Below are 20018 nucleotides of genomic sequence, written 5' to 3' on the forward strand. Positions count from 1 at the left end.
TGAAGTACGGCTTTTTTGATTGAGAACTTTTGCGTGTAAATATCTTTTTCAGTTTGTTATCGAGATTCCCATACAAATTCTTGTATCCTTGGCAACCCAAGAGAGGTTAGGAAGCTCAGAAGATTGAGAAGGAGCCCAGTTGAGCTCCTGGAAGGGACCTCATAAGAGAAGCGCGTGTCCACCTTTTTGCATAGTGATTATCAGTGAAAAAATATCTTCGTATTTTAGATGGTAGCGCCTCTGAAGTCCAAAACCCACATGCATATGTGTTCTTATATTCCTAAAAGACGCTCGGGCTAGCGTCGAAGCTTGGTGAATTGGCTGCGCAACGCACTCAACTCACAACCAGCAGGAGAGGGCTAAGTAGCCCTAAGCTATCAGTGGGTAGAGTGGCTGAGGCAACTTGTCAACAACCGCCAACATGGCGGCTGTGACGACTGCTGGCCGTCGAAGTAGAAGAAAATCAAGACGGATAGCCTCGGCTTGTGCTTTTCTTTCAAGTATTTCACTCGACGGAAACATTGCGGAAGATGTGCTGATTGCATCTAAGACAGAGAGGAACCCGAAAAAGATAACTGAGGCGGAAAGCTCTGATCTGCACTCGGAGAGGCGAACATTGCTGCACTTGATTTCTGAACCTAGCACCTCAAAGGATATTGTTGAGGCCGACATTATTCCGAAAAACGTTAACGTAAAGGTCTTACACAGACAGCGCAGCGCAACAGAGATTGCTTCCGAGAGAAAGCTACAAGAAAGATCTGTGGTTGTACGAAGAAGTGTGTCGTTATGCGAATCAAATGATTCATCTTCCTTGAGTGATAGTATTCGTCGTAGTAAAAGTAGAATTTCCTGTCTTACTGGAAATTCTTTTCATCATAAGAGACGGGCAACTGACAAAAGGTAATGATACTATTAAAGGGTGCAATGATTTGGGATAATTTGTAGTATTAGAAAAATTAAGATTTAATTAATTGAAGACTAATATTAATTTTTTAAATTAATTTTATTATTCAGTTACAGTTCTAATAATACTTGAAAACATTTCAGCACGTTGATTGGCTGAGATCACGCCAATAAATTCCAAACGGAGTGCATTAAAATAAAATTAGCACAGAAAGTTGAAATTAGTGCAATAAAGGTGAAATCTTTGCAATGATAGGCAATCAAATGCAAGCTCTGGATGGTGCAATTCATGGCGCAATTTTTTGTGATTGAATGATACTCATGCGTTGCTTCTGCTTAACCATCTCAAATTTTGTCATGTATATTGTAATGACTAATCACATGATTTTTCTAATGCAATTATTTGTATTGAATGAGCACTTGTAATTTTTTTCAAAGACTACAAAATTAATTGTGCGTGTTTGGAAAAAAATGTGCTTATTTGTTCCAAGTCGTACTCAAAATCATGTGATTACCTATACTGAACTGATTGTTTGTTTACGTTTTTAGCCTCATTTAGCTTACTGGTAAGTCTCTCGTTTTCCAATCAGTCAGCCAAGAATAAAGTACTGAATATTGAAAATTAGTTGCGTAATAAGCTCTCACTGAAAATCTGAACCCAATATACGAGATACTAGATAATCTCTGAGCAATGATGCTTTAAACATTCACAATTTTACGAAGAGTGTATGGGATCAGTAATTTTAAGTGCTTTTGCCACCCAAGAATTTATCAGTTGTTGATGGTTGATAACTGGCTTGTAATACCAAAGCTGAAAGGCTTAAAATTGGAGATTTACCTAAGTTTAACCCATTGACAACTCAAATGCCCTAGGACACCCCCAGTTGTCGAGTAAAATCGTCTGGCGTTAGACGGAGTAAAATCTGTCAAGTCTCACTCCCAGGAGTCCATGGGTTAACAACATCTTTTACCTTTGGAAGTCAATAATTTTTTGTAAATAGCACAATGCTTTCTTTGAGCAATGAAAGTGATGAAACAAAACGTAAACGGTGACGTCAGTAAAGATTCCCTCATTCCTGTATCCAGACAAAAAACTCTTGCAGCAAATGCACAACTTTATAGAATCAAGCCCAGATAATTTGTCAATTAACCTGCACCTCTGCATTACTGTGATGAAAGTTTCAGTTGTGGTGCACAGCTACATGTAGGCTCAAATCTTTGTGTTACCATCCCTTCCTCTGTGCATATAACCCTTAGTGATTTGCATTTTTTTACTTGAACAATAACCATCTTCTTTATTACACTTGTGATAATGCACAGTTTTGGCAATGGGTCATTCTACAGTTGTTTGCTTAGTGACCAAGCCTATAAATGGGTGCGAGGCTGCCAGTGACCTTGTATTGATACAGACCTGACTGCTTTTATCATGTAAATTGTGTTGTTGTAATTCTAATTAGTCTACGTTAATAAATTAGAAAAGGATAAAGGTTTGTATCAAAGCAGGGTCCCCGGCAACCTCGCTTCCATTCTTAAGCCAGGTAAGATAAAATGTAAAATGGTCTATTTCTGTTCTAGGGGTATGGTAGGTATTATACACCTTATTCCAAAATGACCCCCATTTTAAAATTATTTGTTTGCTTGCAAATGAGCCCTTGTTCCCTCATTCAAGGTTAAATATTGAATTTTAAGTTTAAGAATGAGGCAACAAGGGCTAATTTACGAGCAAACAAAAGAATGCTAAAATACATTAGTATCACCCAACTTAAGTGGACTAATGCAAGTCCTGCATTTTAATTGGCTACGCTACTAGAGGACTATTTATACTGAGTAGCGAAAAGTGTGACACTTTCTTTCGTTTTATTCCCAAATAAATATATCTTCAACTTGCATTTGCTAACTTTATTATTGCCTTTTCTTAATCTGACTAGTTGGGTGCTTCGCCTCTTGGGCTATTGACCCATAGCCCACAAATATGGGTCTAATTGTTAAGTAGCCATTTTGGAATATTGTAAGGGAGTACAATTGTATAAACTACACTGTAGGTTCATGTGACAAAATACATTTTTAACACAATATTATTGCTTGTAATCTCACAAATCTGATTGGCTAATTTGCTGTTGTCGATAAGAGTCTAGACAACGCTGCTTGTGTCATGCTTGTTTCAATTTGTCACGCAATGCAATAGCCAATCAGGAATACTCATTTTGGGAAATAAACCAATCATATTGTGAGAAAGTTATAGACAATGCTTGCTCTTTCTTTGTGCCATGATTTTGGTCACTTTCTTTGGCGTTGAATCTTGTGGTAACAAAAAATCCAAAGTGGTTTTAAGCGTTGTCTGTACTCTTATCCACAACGATGTTTGCCATCCCAGTGGTGAAAATTTGTTGCGGACTCACGAGGCACGCAGCATTTTGAACACTGTGATGATGAATATCGTTGTTGATAAGAGTACAGACAACGGTAAACCACTTTCGATTTGTTAAATACCGGTAGTTTAAATTAATGACCTAAGCTTCCACAAGTTTCCTATCAGGTCAGTGGTAGAGCATCCCAACTAGTAAAGGAAAGCAAAGGAGCAATTGGATTTTTTCAAGAATCCTAAAGTCACCACAGAAAAACATATCCCCTGATTTTTCACCTAATTTAATAGTGATCATTTATTTTTGTAGCTAATATAGTTCATTTTGACACTTCGCTGAATTATGGCTTCCTACAAAATTTTGCAATTTTAACATGCATTTTTTACCTTCCTAATAAAGAAAATTATGCTCTTTACATATAACCAAGTAATCACAAGTTTCCTCAAGTAATGTGTGCAACTCGGTCAATTTCTGAAAGTACAAGCAACCCTTCTGAAAACACATTACAGTTTAATATTGTGATATCTATCCTTAATTTGTACTCAGCCCCATGTGATTACCAGGTATACTATTACCACTCTAGTGTAGTATGCTATCCTTTATTTTTTTACTATGTCGTTAAAGTAAGGTTTGTACCTGTGTTGTTTGACAGGATAGTGTTGTGTTATGGTCACAGAGCTCCCTTTGTTACATATTCTGTCCTGAAGTACCATAAAGAGAACCAGGAGGCAGGCCAGGAAGGGATGAGGTATTATGTTACGCAAGTTTCTTTACCCAAGGGATCCCTGTTACTCAAAATGATGCCTGTTGTTGAATAAGAAATTTTACACATTTTGTTTTCCCAATTAATACAGGTCATGTAACTATACCCAGGAGATTTGGTCCTGTTAAAGAACCCACACACTGCTTGTGAAGAGTAGGGAGGAGACCCTGGTGTCGCGGTCTGTCCTTCTTTCACATTCATGCATCAGGGTTGGGTGGGTGGGAGTAGTATACCTGTACCTCGCTTCTGTATGGCTGCATATCAATTGTTGGAAATAGAGAGTTTGTATGGGAATGGACCTCATTAAAAATGGTGGATTGGATGCAAATGAGGCTGGAACCTCATTAATATCAGTCTGCCAAGCAAGGCAGGGTACTCGTCCCATTCTTACTACTAGCAGGAATTGTTCATCATTACTTCGCTGGTTCGTTCTCAGTTTTCACCGGCAAACAGCCAAACGTTTCTGGTCCCCCTAGGCGGAATCTTGTATTATTCTCATTCTGTCACTTTCCTCTAAACCACTTGTGTTTTTTGCCTGAGTGAAAGCTCCTCAAGGCATGTTGTAGTGCATTTCTATCCTGGGATATTTACTTTCAATGAATTGTTGTTGCTGTATTGATTGCATCTTTAGAAAAACTCCAACAGTAGCTCCTCACCAGTTTGTAGGAATAGAAGGAGTAGAACTGGGATCAGCTGAAAAGGTATCGGTTCTTATTGCACGTCAAGTTAATTAATTACCCGTTGACTTCTAGGAGTGAGAATTAACAAATTTGACTCTGTCTGTCTAATACCAGACAATTTTACTTGTCAATGGAAGGTAGTTCAAGAGCCAATAGGTTTTAAGAATTTTTTTCATTAATTAATTTATTTCAGTCTGTTTTGTGCATTAATTTTAATTAATATAATGATAGTATGTCGGTGGGAAGACATGTTTATATTTTTTGCATTCCATCCGACATGAACGACTGTGTTGTAAAGTGAAGGTTCCCTGAGTCATCCTGGAGCTTCCACAAATGGTAGACATTTCCTCATACCGACAGTGATTCTGTCCTTCCTTTATTAAAGGGGTTGCTGTATTGTATTGGAACACTTGCAAATTAATCGCACTATAATAGGGAACCAAGGGTCTGGCAAAGTGGAGATTGTGTTCTGGAGACATGATGAGGGGCCTCCACATTTGGCAGCAAGATGGAGGCTGTTACTGCCAAATTCTGGCAGCCTTCTGGCTTCAGCACAGATGCAAACAAAACTGCTGATAACAACTGCCATTTGGGTGTTCCTATGGCTAACTTTGACTTCAATATGTCTAACTTACATTAACAAGTTTCACTCTCGTCTGATAAGTTAATCACATACATGTATTTGCGTTAAATTGCAGACGGTATCATACAGAACATTCCTAACATCTACATACCCATTTGGTTGGAAGGAGGCCGGGCCTTTAAGTCGAGGAATAGGCAATCCTCTTACCATACCAGTAGATTCAGGAGGGACCTCTCAGGGTACTGGTAATTCTGCCCTTTGTTTTGTTTGTGTTCCTTCATAATATTGTTCATTTCTAACTTTTTTGCTCAATTTTGTCTGCAAACATTCAGACAGTCCAGATGCTGGTTTTCCTTCATTCAGTGGATATGATCCTCATCTTTTGGATGATCCAGAATTGACATCTGGTCGTCATAGAAAGGTCCTAAACCTTGCTTCTTACTTGGTATGTCCTCAGGATTGTAGCCAAGTGTAATAATTGCTTCACCCCATGTTGTGGTGTTGTGTGTGTCTGGTGTGTGTTGTGTGACATTGTGCATGCGGACATTATAAACTGCTCAGTTACTTGTGACTAGCCTGTGGCGACTCCAGGTCAGCGGTATAATTATATAACATATAGTTCCTCGGTAGCGCAGCACTTGGCTACCATGTTTTCGTTTTTTGTATGGAGATTAGCTGATTAAAGCCTCATGACAAGTTAATAGGCACTTGCCTCCTTCAATTCTCAACAAAGGTTACAACTAGAAATATTATCATGATGGCTAAATCTTTTCTAGTAGGTCTGCATGGAAGAAAAATTGGAAATGGAATTTGTTTACGCATGGAACACCTTAAAGAGGGCTCAGGAGCTCAGGAGCTCATGTGTCAGTGCATTCCAGATCGAATTGGAATTTGGCAGTGTTGGCTTTTGAGGAGAGGGGAAAACCCGGAGAAAAACCTCTCAGAACAAGGAGAGAACCAACAACAAACTCAACCTACATGAGTTATGATGCCAGGACCAGGAATTGAACCTGGGCCACATTGGTGGGAGGTGATCGAGGGCTCTCACCACTGTGCCACCCTGCTCTCAAAGACCTTATGATATGACCAGAATATATTAGGATTAATAAGATGTTTGCATTGTTAATGGAATGAAGTTGGTCAGCTTTATTCAATGATGATGATAAAGAGGGTGATTGCGAGATCGAGGATGACTGCCGACCGGTTGGCTCAGTTGGTTGAGCATTTGCGACTGTGGCTACTGTATATAATATGATAGTGATGTTAGTTAAAAGGCAATTTATGTGACAATGACAGTGATAATGATGATGATGATGATGATGACGATGATGAAGATAAAGTCTTTTTATATTAAGTCATTTAGGAATTACCATCATTAAAGGCCCACCTTCAACCGACAGGCATTGTGTGCCATGGAACAATTTTCATATGTAAAAATCCAGCCGGAGCTGAATTTCATCCAATCAGGTTGCTACGATGAGCAATGCAACTTTCCATAACAAAAACAAATGGTCATTGACAAAAAGCTTGTCGGTTGAAGGTGGGCCTTTTTACCACCTTCACCCGACTATGTAGTAACCGCTATGTTAGTAGTAAATGTTTTAATTAAAAACATTTACTACATAACATAATTATTATTTTTTAACCTTGACTTTTTATTTTGATTTTTGTTTTTAGGTCTCCATGGTAGCTTATGCAAAACCCTCTGAACTAAAAAAGGACTTAAATGAACAATTCAGGGAGAAATTTCCCAACCTCAGCATTACGCTGACTAAACTACGAAGGTACATTGTACCCTGTTTGAAAATTCAAATTGTACAGCATGTTTCTTTTGTTTGCTTATGACCTGTTAAAAAACCTTACTTAAACGCAGGTGCAATGTCCTGTGCCATCATTGAAGATTTTTTGTCAGAATTTACAAATAAAACTTAACTTTAACACACTTTGTTGAATTTAAATCCTGGAGTTTTCTGTTCTAGATTGTATTTAATCTTGTACTGGTATTTTTTTATCTGTTCCTTGTGCAGCTTGAAAAAAGATATTATGAAAATAGCATCAACACAGGTAGGCTTTCAGTTGTTTGGTGATGAAAACGTTGAGTTTTTAATATCATTAATATAGTATTTCCTGAGTGCAATATTTAGTAAATAAACCCCTTTAGGCAGCTGGTTTGTCGGCTGGTAATGTCTATAAGTAAGACACGAATTTATAAACAAAAATGAATATTTGGTCAAGAAGCAATGCTTTGCAGGCTAATGTGAAATTTTGAGGACCATCTCTTAACCAAGGTCGTTATCAGGCTACATAACAGCAAGCTAGAAAGGGGTTTGTTTATTTATGTTATAACCCTCCCATTAATTTGCATACTGCACAGAAACTGCTTGTAAAAAGCCAGTGTTGATATAATGGCAAATGTGCACAATTGACATAAGCAAGTACATTTCTTTGGGTCCAGATTTAATTGACTTAATTTCCGCTGTGAGTGTACCTTGAAACATGACAAACTGTCATTTGAAATTGATCTAATGCAACACCTGCGTCCAAACCACTGGACCACACCACAGCACTTAAATATGACACCAATTTCCTGTTGAGACTGCCAACCAGCTTGCTGACAGTAGATACATGTAGAGCATCACACTTCCGTGCAGGAGGTTACGAGTTACATCCTTGCCTGACCAATTCTCAGGGTCTTTAAATATTAAACTGAAGACAAGGTTCTGTCTTTGTAGTCCCATATGCAAACAGTTGGACTTCCTTGTTTTCTCTGGGAAGGTGGGTTTAACAATTGGCTCTGCCTCACAGCACTTGTTCATAAAGTTGTGTAGGGACCGTTAAAAAACTCCATACGCTATGTATTATACAAAAAATGTGATACTGAGCACTCCTTACAAGTTCTAGTTTGGTGTAAGGTGACATACACATACCTCATAGGGGATCCCAAACCCCAGGGTATGTACCCCTATGCAAAACTAGTCCAAATAAAGAAAGTTCTACCATGATCTACCATGGAAGAGTTTTGTTATTGCCTGCAACAGGAATGTCAACTGGATCCAGCTACAGTGGCATATGCATTTGTGTATTTTGAAAAACTCATATTAAAGGTAAATGTTTAAACATTTTCTCAGATATTTTGTGAAGACCACAGTTTTTCCTACATGTAAGCCCTGAACCTGGGCTTTCAAATGTGAGCAATGTCTATGAGAATTGACAATTATTTAATTATTCCACTAAGAGAAAAAAACTCTTTCACAATAGGTCATTTCCGAGATCACGTCTTCCTCCTCTTCAAAGCAAGTCTAAGTGCGAGGTTTTTGTTGTGGTAATTAGTTCTAGTTTACATATGAATGAAAACTAATTTCATAAAAAAAACTTTGCACTTAGACTCGCTTTGAAGGGGAGGCAGACAAGAACTCGGAAATGGCCCATTAATCACACTTTACAGTGATGATGATGATGATGATGATGATGATGCTGAAGCTGATGAGGACAATAACTGGAGCGCATTCATGAGTAGGAAAGCTCCTTTCCCATTCAAACCCTATGTAATGAGTCAACCTTTGCGCGTCTTTCTATGGAGTTTACAATGGCCAATCAGAGGAAAGTTATTGTCAAACGAAGAGAAAAATATGCGAATTTATGTAATGTGAAGGGTTAGTTCTAAAAATACAAAGATTCGCGTAAAGGTTGACTCAAGGATGTAGTACATACGGAGGCTCCATCTCATGGGCTCCTGTAATAACAATGATGATGATAATGATAATAATAATAATAATAATAATAATAATAATAATAATAATTATCATTATTATTATTATTATTGTTATTACTGTTATTATTATTATTATTATTATTATTATTATCGTTATTATTATTAATGTAAATAGTTTTTGTTAGGATCAGCGATGATTCTCCGAAGAATCCTTGAAGTTCAAGGTTGTTCCACCTGTTGATGGGTCTAAAAATCTCAGCATTACTACATTTCCCATGAAGCATGTATAGTGATACTTGTAATGATAACGTCCACTTCACTGGCTTTTAGGGACACAGTACTGGATATGGAAAAAGCAGTGTCAGATGCAGCTAACAAACCAATGCTGGTTTAGGAGGGAATTTTTCCAGAGAAAAATGCTCATGAAGGAAAACTTAAATTTCAAATTTCAATACATTTCAGTGATGTGTTTCTCAGCTGCAAGCCGAGAGAATAGCTTCATTGAATTAATACAAAACTAGACATTAGTTTTGAGTCTCTATCGATTTAAAAGAAAAGATTCAACCTTGAGATTATATCTATTATGGATGGAAGGTCTTAACTCTCTTGATTTACTGATGCAACCAGCGTTTAGAACCAAAAACTACATTGTTTGATGACAAGGCTTTTGCTGTATGTGTGCCAAAGATTTGGAATACTATTCCTCTAGATTTACGCAAATCTAAGTCGGTTTCATTATTTCAAAAGAAACTTAGGACCTTTCTTTTTTCTAAATTTGTTAAGAGTAATTCTTTAGTGTACTAGTCTAGTTTTTTTTATAAATTAATGAACTAACCAACTCATTTCTTCATTTATTTTTGTTCATTATTATCTTATTTATCTTAGAATTTTGAAGTGACTCGAGCAATTAGTAACTGTTGATGTGTTCGCTATATAATTGTACAGTTGTTATTATTATTATTATTATTATTATTATTATTATTATTATTATTATTATTATTATTATTATTATTATCCGAGCACTATTTAGCTCAACAGTAAATAAACTAAGGGCTCGCTGATTTGAGAAGTGAAGAATTCGACTTTATTATAATAGAAATTTCGTATCTCCGCGCGACCATGTAATATCCTCAATTTATTATCACTTAAATTTTACAGGAAAAAATCAATAAAGCGAACAGAAAACTGCTGGCAGGTAAGAGGATCAGCTTGATAATGACACCCAGATTAATAAGCAAAATATACGGGCTGAACTTGTTGGCATGACAACAGATAAATCAGGAAATGTTTGTCAATGAAGCTGGGAACTGGACTACCATTTCTTTGCGAACTCGGATAGCAAACGTGTCATGGTTTTGTTACATTTGTTTGTGCAGTTTATAAAGTTTCTGGTCGATAATCACATCCTATAAGATCCTAAGAGTCTTGTAAACGTACATACTTAATTGACCTCTCCCCCATAGGGGTTTTTCAGAGCCAATGACACACAACAAAACAGAACAATAAAAACAACTTTAAGAATCGCAACTGGCCGCAGGCAAACCAGTTCGCTATCTACAAGAGCAACCGACTGAGAAGTTGAATCAGACACTACTAGAATAAAATTCAATAGGTGGTCCGATTGAGTCGTCATTCTGGGATGTTAAATCTCAAGGCACGTGCTCTAACCACTGGGCCACACTGTGGTCCTGGCAAATGCCTAACTAACCACACTGTAGATGTAGACGTCTTATTGGGAACCCGGCAGTCGATCCTGAATTTGTCCCTTTTTTTTTAACTTCAGGTTCCTGTCTGCTTTTGGCAGCAAAATTTAATGATGACATGAGGAGAGAGAAAGTCAAAGAACTTATTGAGGTAAGCTATTTTGACATGAGGTGTAGCATGCTCTTGCCCTCCCCTCCCCCTTCCCCCCCACTTCCCCACCCTCCCGCAGGAAAGGATACCCGTGGATACCCCCTTACATATACAGCGCCATTTATCAAGTTACACTACCGTCTTCACTATATGCATCATACGTACTTTCCTCCAAATCTCTGCCAATTTTCAGAGGTATTTTGGTATCAGAATTTCTTCTCTGTTTTCCGAAACTTTTAAGCCGTTAAAGCGGTATCGCAACAATGAAATAAATATATCTACTTGAATTGCGAGTTATAGATGAAAGAGAAAAAGTGATCCTTGCGAATTCAGGTGGCTTCAACGTGATTTGAATCCATCGACCTCCGCGATGACGGAGCGATGCTGTACCAACTGTGCTATGAGGCACCTCAATATCCCTTATCCGTGACCTCGTCTGACTTCAAAATTTCAACACGAAGCCACGAATTCGAATTTGTAATTTTTAGCATGAGCTAATTCCCAAAGGAGCAAACTTGTAAGAAAAACCCACGCGCGAATAGTGATGAGAATAATTTGATGTGAATAATTTCGTGCAAACGAGCGTTGGTGGTGAATTTGGAGCATATGCCGCCATCATGCATGAGGCCTATTGAGCAGGTAAATTTGTTGGACTTGTGCATTTCCGTGAAAGGACTCGATGTATAAAATAAATTTATAAATTTGAAGTGCGGGTTAGAGCTGAAAGGGAGACTTGATCATGAACCTGTCAGATCTCTAAGAGACAATCGCTGAAATTGTCCTCGTAGGTGCGAGGACCACTTCTTCCTTTCAGTATTGCATTAGCTCAGTCTCTTAGTTATTGCAACATTCGCCCTCCGTCATTGTGTCCCTGCTTCGAATTTGATGTCAGGACAATTCGCTCCTCGGACAATTCTCCCCCAATTTGTAGACCATCAGCACCCAATTATAAAAACTCCAAACCAAAAAAGGGATCGATAGCAAAAGCACAATGAAGTGTTTTAACTGCTGATCAAGTACTAAAAGAACCGTAAGGGTTGAAAAACGAACAGTTTACATGAATGGAGACAATTAGGTCTGGATCTCTACTTGGAGAAGTTTTTCTCCATCCTGAGGTTTGTAATACGTCTGTTTTCATGTAGGTAACCTCAAAATGATCTTATCTGTTTTTTTTTTTATTAGACCATCACGTCTCCTTTATCAATTTCGTTTTTTCTCTTTGTTCTAACGATTTTTTTCTTTCCAGGCAATCGAAGATAAGCTTCGCGTATCAGTTAAAGAACTCCTCAAGTTTGAGTTTCAAGCCGTAGTGGCCCTCCAGTTTGACCTTCATGTCCCACAGTGGGAAGTATTGCCCCATGTGAAACGACTAGAAACGGAATAAATCGGTGGCTGCTTTACAGTGGAATATTTGTATTGAGTGCGACTCCGGAAGATCGGCACTCTAAAAGAACCCTAGACACCTCCTGGCGTGTACACAACATAATAATCCACAGTAGAGATCCAGATCAGGCTTCGGTTGTTCAAGAGATAGTTAACGCTATCTACCGGGAAATCACTTCAACGGATAAACACTATCAAAACCAATTGAGTGGTGAATAGCGCTTTCCACCCTTCGAAAAACTGGGGCCAGACCGTTGGCTCCCCTCGAGGAGGGGGGGTGGGGGGTGGAGGAGGAGGGGGTGGGAGGGTGTACCGCTACACGTTGGCAAAAAGCGGTCAGCTTTTTTATTATTCTTTCTTTTTACCATTTACGGTAATAGAACTGACAGGTTGAAATCGGTGATTGGAACTAACGAATAAAACCTTAGCGCTATTCTAAGACTTGTTTTTGTAAATTGGTGCTCTTTCTGGTCAGCTTTCTTTGATCTAAATCAGAGACCAAGGTTGCGCTTGTCCCGTTGGTTTTTGTATCATGTAATTGTTATGTGGTGTCCAGGCTCGTTTTGAGGTGCTCAAAAAGTGCCAAACCCACTCAGAATGTAAAGACTGGTTTAGTTATTAGTAAATCAATTTTATTCGTTCAGAAATAGAAGGGGGACAGCTATTCTTAGAGTTATTTTCATAGAGTTATGTCGTAGAGTTAGAGTTAAGTTTCCAAAATCCTGAATTCAAGATTTTGGAAGCCAACATTCATAAAAGCTAAACTTTTGTTTAGGCCTAATTAGGCCTAAGGTTAGCTTTTATGCGTGTTTAGGATCCTTTTTTGTATTTCTAAATTCAGGATTTAGGCCTTCCAAAATCTTGAATTCAGGATTTTGGAAACTTAACTCTAACTCTACGACATAGCTCTATGAAAATAACTCTACTGCTAGTCAACCTCAAATAGAAGCAGTGCAATCCTCTAAGTGTGAACCTAAAAAAAATTTCCCCTGATCTGCAGATACCTTTAAAGAAAGTTTTCTACCCTTGAGGTTTGAGAGTTGCGTAATTCTTTGGAGGATTCCAAACTGTTAACCTGTCAAGCCATGACTATTGTGAAAAGCCGTAAGCGGAATAACCAGCTTGAAATGCATGTCGAGACTACAATTATACTGAAAAACTACTTCTCACCACTGGATCTTTGTTGTTATTTCCTGTACGGTGAAAATGACGATAAAGAGTTTAAAGAAAATTCCTTGTATTGGTAACTACTTGTCAAACTGCATGTCAAAGGCGGAATAGCATTTTTGCAAGGGAACAAATACTTCTTCCGACCTGAAATTCGCATTATTGTCGTTTTACTAACTTTAACTTAAAGGACGATTAAGTTGTTGAATTCTTTCATTCTGAGATGCCAACAGTCTCTATTATCAAAACTGCTTACAGTGCGACGCGCCTTACCGTGGCCACCTAACAAAGTTTTTTAAACCTTATACGCCAGTCAGGGTGGGCGAATTTGATTGACATATACAAAAATTTGGTTTATCAACGGAGTTGATAATGTAAATTGACCACCGTACAGAGATTCTAAAAGCTGACGTTTCGAGCGTCAGCCCTTCGTCAGAGCGAAGTCACCCTTCCTTGCAAAGTTCGCACGGTTGTAGTTAAACACCGTTGAATGGGTCGTTTGAGTTGACGTACTTACATGTAATTGTCAAAACTGAAAGTTTGTTGGGTGGCCACGGTAAGGCGCGTCGCACTGTAAAGGGGTGGAATATTTGGTGACCGACATAACGATCGATATCAAATGATGAGAGAGGATGCAATCTGATGAGGTAACAGAGCGGATCCACCCTACTTGGGCCTCATCCAATAATAGTTTTTTTTAAAAATCTTATTTTACCGCATGGTTCAGCTACGCAGCTATTTTTAGAGAGGCACCTGATTGGCGAGCTGTAATCACGAAATGAAATTTCAACCTCGTTCCCAGGGTCCTCTCTCAAATTTTAAGTATGCGCGGCTTGCGCAGCTTGTGGAAATAAATGGCCTCCACAGTAGGGATCACGTTCGTTGACGAATCTAAAAGCTTTGATATTGAAAAGAGTGGAAAGCTTTTTAATCGACGTAAAGGAAAGTGGTTGTGGCAATACAAATTAAAAAGCGATAAAAGCCTCTCCCAGGCGCTGATCATCTAACCGCGCGACATTGGGTATGAGAACTTAAAATATCTTTGTGAAACTAAAAATAGATTTTTTAAAAACTATGATGGGGCATGGGGATCCCCTGTCTTACCTCATCATTCTTGCCGATATTGAATTTAACTATCAGCCAATTGGTGTGGGTAATGAACCATTTACGACGTGACTTAAGCGTCGTGGTGGTCACCAGTGTTACTTTGACGAGAAAAAAAAAAATTTAAATACACCTAGACTACTTTTCAAAACGAGGTTGGACTGACTTGCCACGGAGAAATGGAGGAAAGTTTGTTTCTAAGATTACGAAATTAAAAGATAACGATCCAGTGGATGTATTGCATTTCACTTTCTAATTTCTCTGTTGCTTTGAACTGAAATTCCTATTGCAAAATTGTCATCGACAGAGTTCGGTCACGTGACCAGGTTGCCATATTGGTTTACTGAAACTAAAGGAGACTGAGAATAGACGACAACGTCCCACAGGAAGATCTTTTGCTTTTGACGCCGTCGTGAATTTCGCACTTTACAAAGCATTTCTCTGCCATTTTCCAGCTCTTTCGCCTGCGGGGGGTTTGACTCTCCCGAACACGTTTCACCGAAGATTCGTGTTGGGTGCCGCTGAGAAGTTTCCGAGTGGGATCAGTTTTTTTTGTGTGTTTTGTGTATTTTAACATCGAGGACAGAGATCGTCATCAGACAATTTAAATCTTTTCAACTCTTTTCTAGTCGTAATTCTATGCAAAAACTTACAGGAAAACTGTCTTAATTTATTATCTTTAGAAGCGGCATAACTGTCAGTGAAGTGTAAACCCCTTTTGCCAATTATCTTAAATCACAGGAAATTGCTTCTCCCAAGCCGTCTTAATAGAAGTTGGGACAGCAGTAGATTTCTCAGTTATTAGTTTATGATAGTTTTTACAAAGTAAAATCATGAGATCTAAACTTACGTCCTCTGAGATTTTTAGAGTAGAAGGAGATTCCTGATTCCACTTCTTTCTACAGCCAAGGACACCCAACGTCAATTTTCGGAAAGTATCTGTTCGGAAGACGATTTGAGATCTCGAATTTTCGGAACATTTGTTGTAAAATTTCTTGCTTGCCTGCCTGTCCTAGGATTTTCGAACATCTAAAAAATGGTATAATTGCCCATTTTTACCCCAAAAAGGTCACCTAGAATTTTCGGGAGCCTTTTTTCTGGCTGAAATTTTCGAAAAGGTAAGTTTTAATCGCCATAATTTTCGGATGACTAGACTTTCAGCTAGGAAATCCGAACAGATGAAAAAGTTTTAGGGGACAAAAATATGCTTGTTTCTACCGTTTAAATACTAAAATACCTTTGACAATGCTATGTTTAAGTGTTTTTGAAGTATATCTTCGTTGGGTGCCCCTGTACAGCCTTACACTTGGGTGGTTCAATGGCACACACCGTGAACACAAAGATAGACTCTCACTAGCAATCAGCTTGTTACTGGGTTGCCGTAGGCATCCCAGTCGGAAAATGGGTAGATTATTATTATTTTTTTTATTTTCCGTGTCGGTAAAAGTCTTGCCCGTCAGTCCCCTGCTAAGTGGTGTCTTTCTGCATAGAGCCCTCTGCCCGTATTTTCTTAGGATAGAGAGGGTAGTGGAAATACGTAGACTTCTCTGGTGGACACAGTAGAATGATAAACTTAACCTGCAATGGCGTCGAAAGTCATGTAACGCAAATGGCGTTTTAGTGGATCTTAAACAAAATATACCCTTATTGAGCTCAATAATGGAAAGTCAGTTGGATAAACTAGGCGGGCGGTGAAAACAAATACCTGGAATCGTAAAAGCGACGAGTAATGGACTTCGACAACAATCTATCGCCCGTCGAGGAGAAATCAAAGTGAGCTGTATTTACCTGAAGTACATGGTAATTTGACACGATTGAGTTTCTTGTCTTCACGCACGCAATGAAATAGGAAGAGGTTTTCGCCTCTAAGAGCAAATATGTTGTTTGTTTCAATAAATTTTTCGCTGGAAAAGGATTCTGTGGTATTTTCTGCCTTTGTGAATTATAATATCATGTTGTGTATTGAATTTTCGAGCTTAAGGTTGAAATGTGATATGGGAGAAGTTTTTTAGTATTGCTCTGTAAGCAGGAAGGGTTCACAGGCCTGTTGGAAGCGTGCTTGAGTTTCAACAAAATGAGCCCCAAAATCAGTGAAAAATTGTGACGCAGATGAATCATAAAGTAGCTGCTATTTCCAAAATGATGGAATTACCTGGTGATAAATAACGTCGTACGCGTCTTGGAGAGTAAATTTTGACTTTGCATAAACAAGAGTTGGGCGATTGTGATCTTTGTTTTGACTTCGCTCATTTCAGTGTCAAACTTTATAACACTTGACAGAAAAAGAAACTTACAAAAACCCGGTATCTTGCCATCATTTGACACAGATACTTCACTGTTTGGCGAGTAAACATGCCGCGGTAACTTAATCACGGCCGCCCGCTGAATTCCGCCATGTCACTTTCGATTTTGCGATTTATTTGAACGTAGCAAAAATCTCCCAAAATGTTTATCGCTGATCGTAACTTTTTATATTCTATATTCATGGTTCAAAATTAATATTGTTTTCATGTCGTAAATATTTTACTCTCGATCGACCGTTCCGGAAACTTCATTCTGCTCTTTCTAAAACTGTGTATCAATAGATATTTGCTTTTGCATCAATGTTTATTTTGCATAAAGCAAGCTAACAAAATCTGTACTTTGCTGAGTTCGCATTTGTTAGCGTAAATAGTATTTTCGGTCAGATCCTTGTGTTTTAGTAGGGGTTTACTGTTTTTGGTCTCCCATCCTAAAACTAACCTCGCCCGAAAGGGCTTAACTTCCGGTGAATTTTAGTATTAAAAGCATTCAGATGCTCAGAGGGCACACTTGTGGTGAAAAGAAGTTGTGAGGGAACTTGAAAATTATCAACATGTCAGCCCAGAAGCCAATGTTTCTCGCTTCTCTTTTATTTGTTATTCTTCGGAGACTGGAATGCTGTATTTCAATACGACACAATTCAGTGCCCTCTGATTTTCTGTAACACGTACCACAGGCAACCCAGTGTATGCTTCACTGAAGCATCTCGTTTGTTATATGTTCTTGGAGAACCTCCTTACTTTCAACTTGACTATTTCCCAAAAACGCAGACTTGGCAAACTTCTTCTATATCAGAAAAAATATATTCATCGGTGTAAGGTATTGGAAAAAAATTGATCTTAAGGATTTTATTAAGATTTATTTGCAATGGAAATTAGAAAATTGTACTATCCTGTAACCCCTCTATCTAGTAGATGGTATTGAGAAAATGTCAAAGTAATAGAATGTAGTGACTAACGCTCTCCCTTCTTTGTTTTCTTTTTTATACGACAACTGTTATTTATAACGTACCATACTTACTGAAAAATCAAGACATGCCTTCTTTATGCCGTGTTTACCCTTTCTGTGCTTTTGTAGCAAACATTTTCACCCTTAGAAATGCACTGAGCAACATCAGCTTAAATTCATAAAAAACGTGACAGTTTGATGACGTAAATTTCTATGAAATCCGAGATATTGAAACACTTGACTTCAGACATTTTAATCGCTTTAGATCACAAAACCTGCCAACAATCAACCAAAGTCACACAGATGTTTTGTTCAGTAACGCGAGTTCAACACGGAAGTCTATACTTCTCTGCGTTCGTCATGGATATCAAAACCTTTCTAGACAATATTCATGAACACGTTTGTTGTCCTGTATGTATGACCAGGTTCACTAATCCAAAGCAGCTTCCTTGCTTACACAGTTTTTGCCTTCATTGCCTGCAAAGGATTCAACAAACGAGCGGAATCCGAGACACTATTTCATGCCCCGAGTGCAGGCGAAACTTCAGGATCCCTGGAAACGGTGATCTTAACGCTTTTCCAACAAACTTTCGCGTCAACAGTTTGTTGGATGCTTTGCCTGTCACAGAGTGCAATACGAGTGGCATCAAGTGTGGAAATTGCGAGAAAACAAGCGGAGAATCTGCGTACTGCTTCACTTGTTGTTCGTTCTGGTGTGGTAACTGCCTCCCTCTGCATAACGGGCTAAGGAGCAATAAAGAACACCACGTATTGGCTTTGAAAGACTTTCGAGACGAAGACTTTGAGAGTATTTTAAATCAGCCGACTCTTTGCGGGAAACACGAGAAGAAAAAACTGAAGTTTTTCTGTCAGGAGTGCAAAATAGCCATTTGCAACGCTTGCGCTCTAACAGATCACGAAGGTCACGCCAAAATTGTTTTGGAAGATGCCGCAAAGGAACGCAAATCGATAGTCAATGCAGCAATTGAATCAAAGAAACGAAGAGCGCAGGAGAAGATGACAAGGACTGCGACAATTGATGAAAACTGCGTTTCAATTCAAGAACAAGCCGCACGAGTGAAAAGCGACGTGCAGCAGTTTGCCGACAGTTTCATTGCAGCCATTGAAGCGCAAAAGAATCACATCTTTGATGAGGTGGAAAACAAAGTGCGAGAATCGTTGCAGCTTCTAGGAGAGCAAAGACACGAGATTGAACAAGACGTGAAAATGCAAGAAACAGAAATTGAAAAAACCGAAATGATTGTAAAGCGAAGCACAAACGCTCAAATCATGCAGCCCCATGAATTTCTGGACAAAATAATTCAGGAAAAGGCTGAAGAAGATGATTCAGGTAACTCCGACTTCGAACATGTCATGGCTTTTGTCTTTAAAGGGAACGAAAAGTTATTTGATGATCTAAAATTCCAACATATAGGCTGTTTTGAAAGTTTTATCACCAAAACTATCCCGAAAGACTCGGGCGCCGAGGGAAAAGGAATCCGCGAAGGAACTGTTGGACTTGAAGCTGAGATTGTTGTAACAACAAGGAACACACAAAGAGAACAATGTCACCAAGAACGTGATTGCGTGACACTGGAAATCGAAACTCGTGAAGGCCGTGACAGTGCGATCAAGCCTCAAATACAAGATAACAAAGATGGCACTTACAAGATTAACTATTTTGCCAAAAAAATCGGAACATGTCAGGCATCCGTAAAAGTTAATGGAGAACATGTTCGTGGCAGCCCTTTTGAGGTTCAAGTCAAACACAGGCAGTTCAGACCTGTGTTATCCTTTGGACAACAAGGTTCGGATGCTGGAATGCTTTGTGAACCTTTTGGGGTAGCAGTGAATGACAAAGATGAGATTGCTGTGAGTGATTTTGGTAACCACAGAGTACAGATATTTTCTAGTAATGGAACTCACTTAAGATCGTTTGGTAAAAAGGGTAATCAGCAGGGAGAGTTTCACTTACCTGTTGGGATAGCTTTTCATGATAATAAGATTATAGTGGCAGACGCTAGCAACCACCGAGTTCAACTGTTTAGTGATGAAGGTCATTATCTTAATCAGTTTGGAGGAAAAGGAAGCCGGGATCACCAGCTTCAGACTCCTTGTGGCCTGTCGATTGACAGCGATGGCAACATTATTGTTGCCGATCGTGGTAACAAACTTATCAAAATCTTTTCACTCGATGGTCGGTTTTTGCGCAGTATCGGTACTGAAGGTTCTTTCAGCTTTCCTTTTCATTGTATCC

At 38.7% G+C, this 20018-nt stretch overlaps 2 protein-coding genes across 4 annotated transcripts in view; both read left to right on the forward strand.

The window, feature by feature from the left end:
• The first annotated feature begins 420 nt into the window (after positions 1–420).
• The window catches only part of LOC138007672 (CDK5 and ABL1 enzyme substrate 1-like), a 63938-nt gene continuing 44340 nt past the window's right edge, over positions 421–20018 (forward strand). Inside the window, exons 1-11 of one of the 3 annotated variants that reach the window (XM_068854717.1) lie at positions 421–900; positions 3919–4014; positions 4661–4730; positions 5408–5537; positions 5625–5737; positions 6970–7076; positions 7320–7356; positions 8331–8396; positions 10163–10199; positions 10788–10858; positions 12105–12534. In XM_068854717.1, coding sequence (XP_068710818.1) covers positions 422–900; positions 3919–4014; positions 4661–4730; positions 5408–5537; positions 5625–5737; positions 6970–7076; positions 7320–7356; positions 8331–8396; positions 10163–10199; positions 10788–10858; positions 12105–12242 — 1344 coding nt within the window. In that variant the 5' untranslated portion in view covers position 421 and the 3' untranslated portion in view covers positions 12243–12534. Of the gene's footprint in view, positions 901–3918; positions 4015–4660; positions 4731–5407; positions 5538–5624; positions 5738–6969; positions 7077–7319; positions 7357–8330; positions 8397–10162; positions 10200–10787; positions 10859–12104; positions 12535–20018 lie in introns of those variants that run through there. The other 2 variants (XM_068854732.1, XM_068854723.1) reach the window with 2 other exon arrangements.
• The window catches only part of LOC138007664 (E3 ubiquitin-protein ligase TRIM71-like), a 2289-nt gene continuing 352 nt past the window's right edge, over positions 18082–20018 (forward strand). The window contains exon 1 of the mRNA XM_068854705.1: positions 18082–20018. This exon is cut by the window's right edge and continues 352 nt beyond it. Within this exon, the coding sequence (XP_068710806.1) occupies positions 18122–20018 (1897 nt within the window). The 5' untranslated portion in view covers positions 18082–18121.

Source organism: Montipora foliosa, chromosome 1 (assembly GCF_036669935.1).
Source record: "Montipora foliosa isolate CH-2021 chromosome 1, ASM3666993v2, whole genome shotgun sequence".
Taxonomy (NCBI): domain Eukaryota; kingdom Metazoa; phylum Cnidaria; class Anthozoa; order Scleractinia; family Acroporidae; genus Montipora; species Montipora foliosa.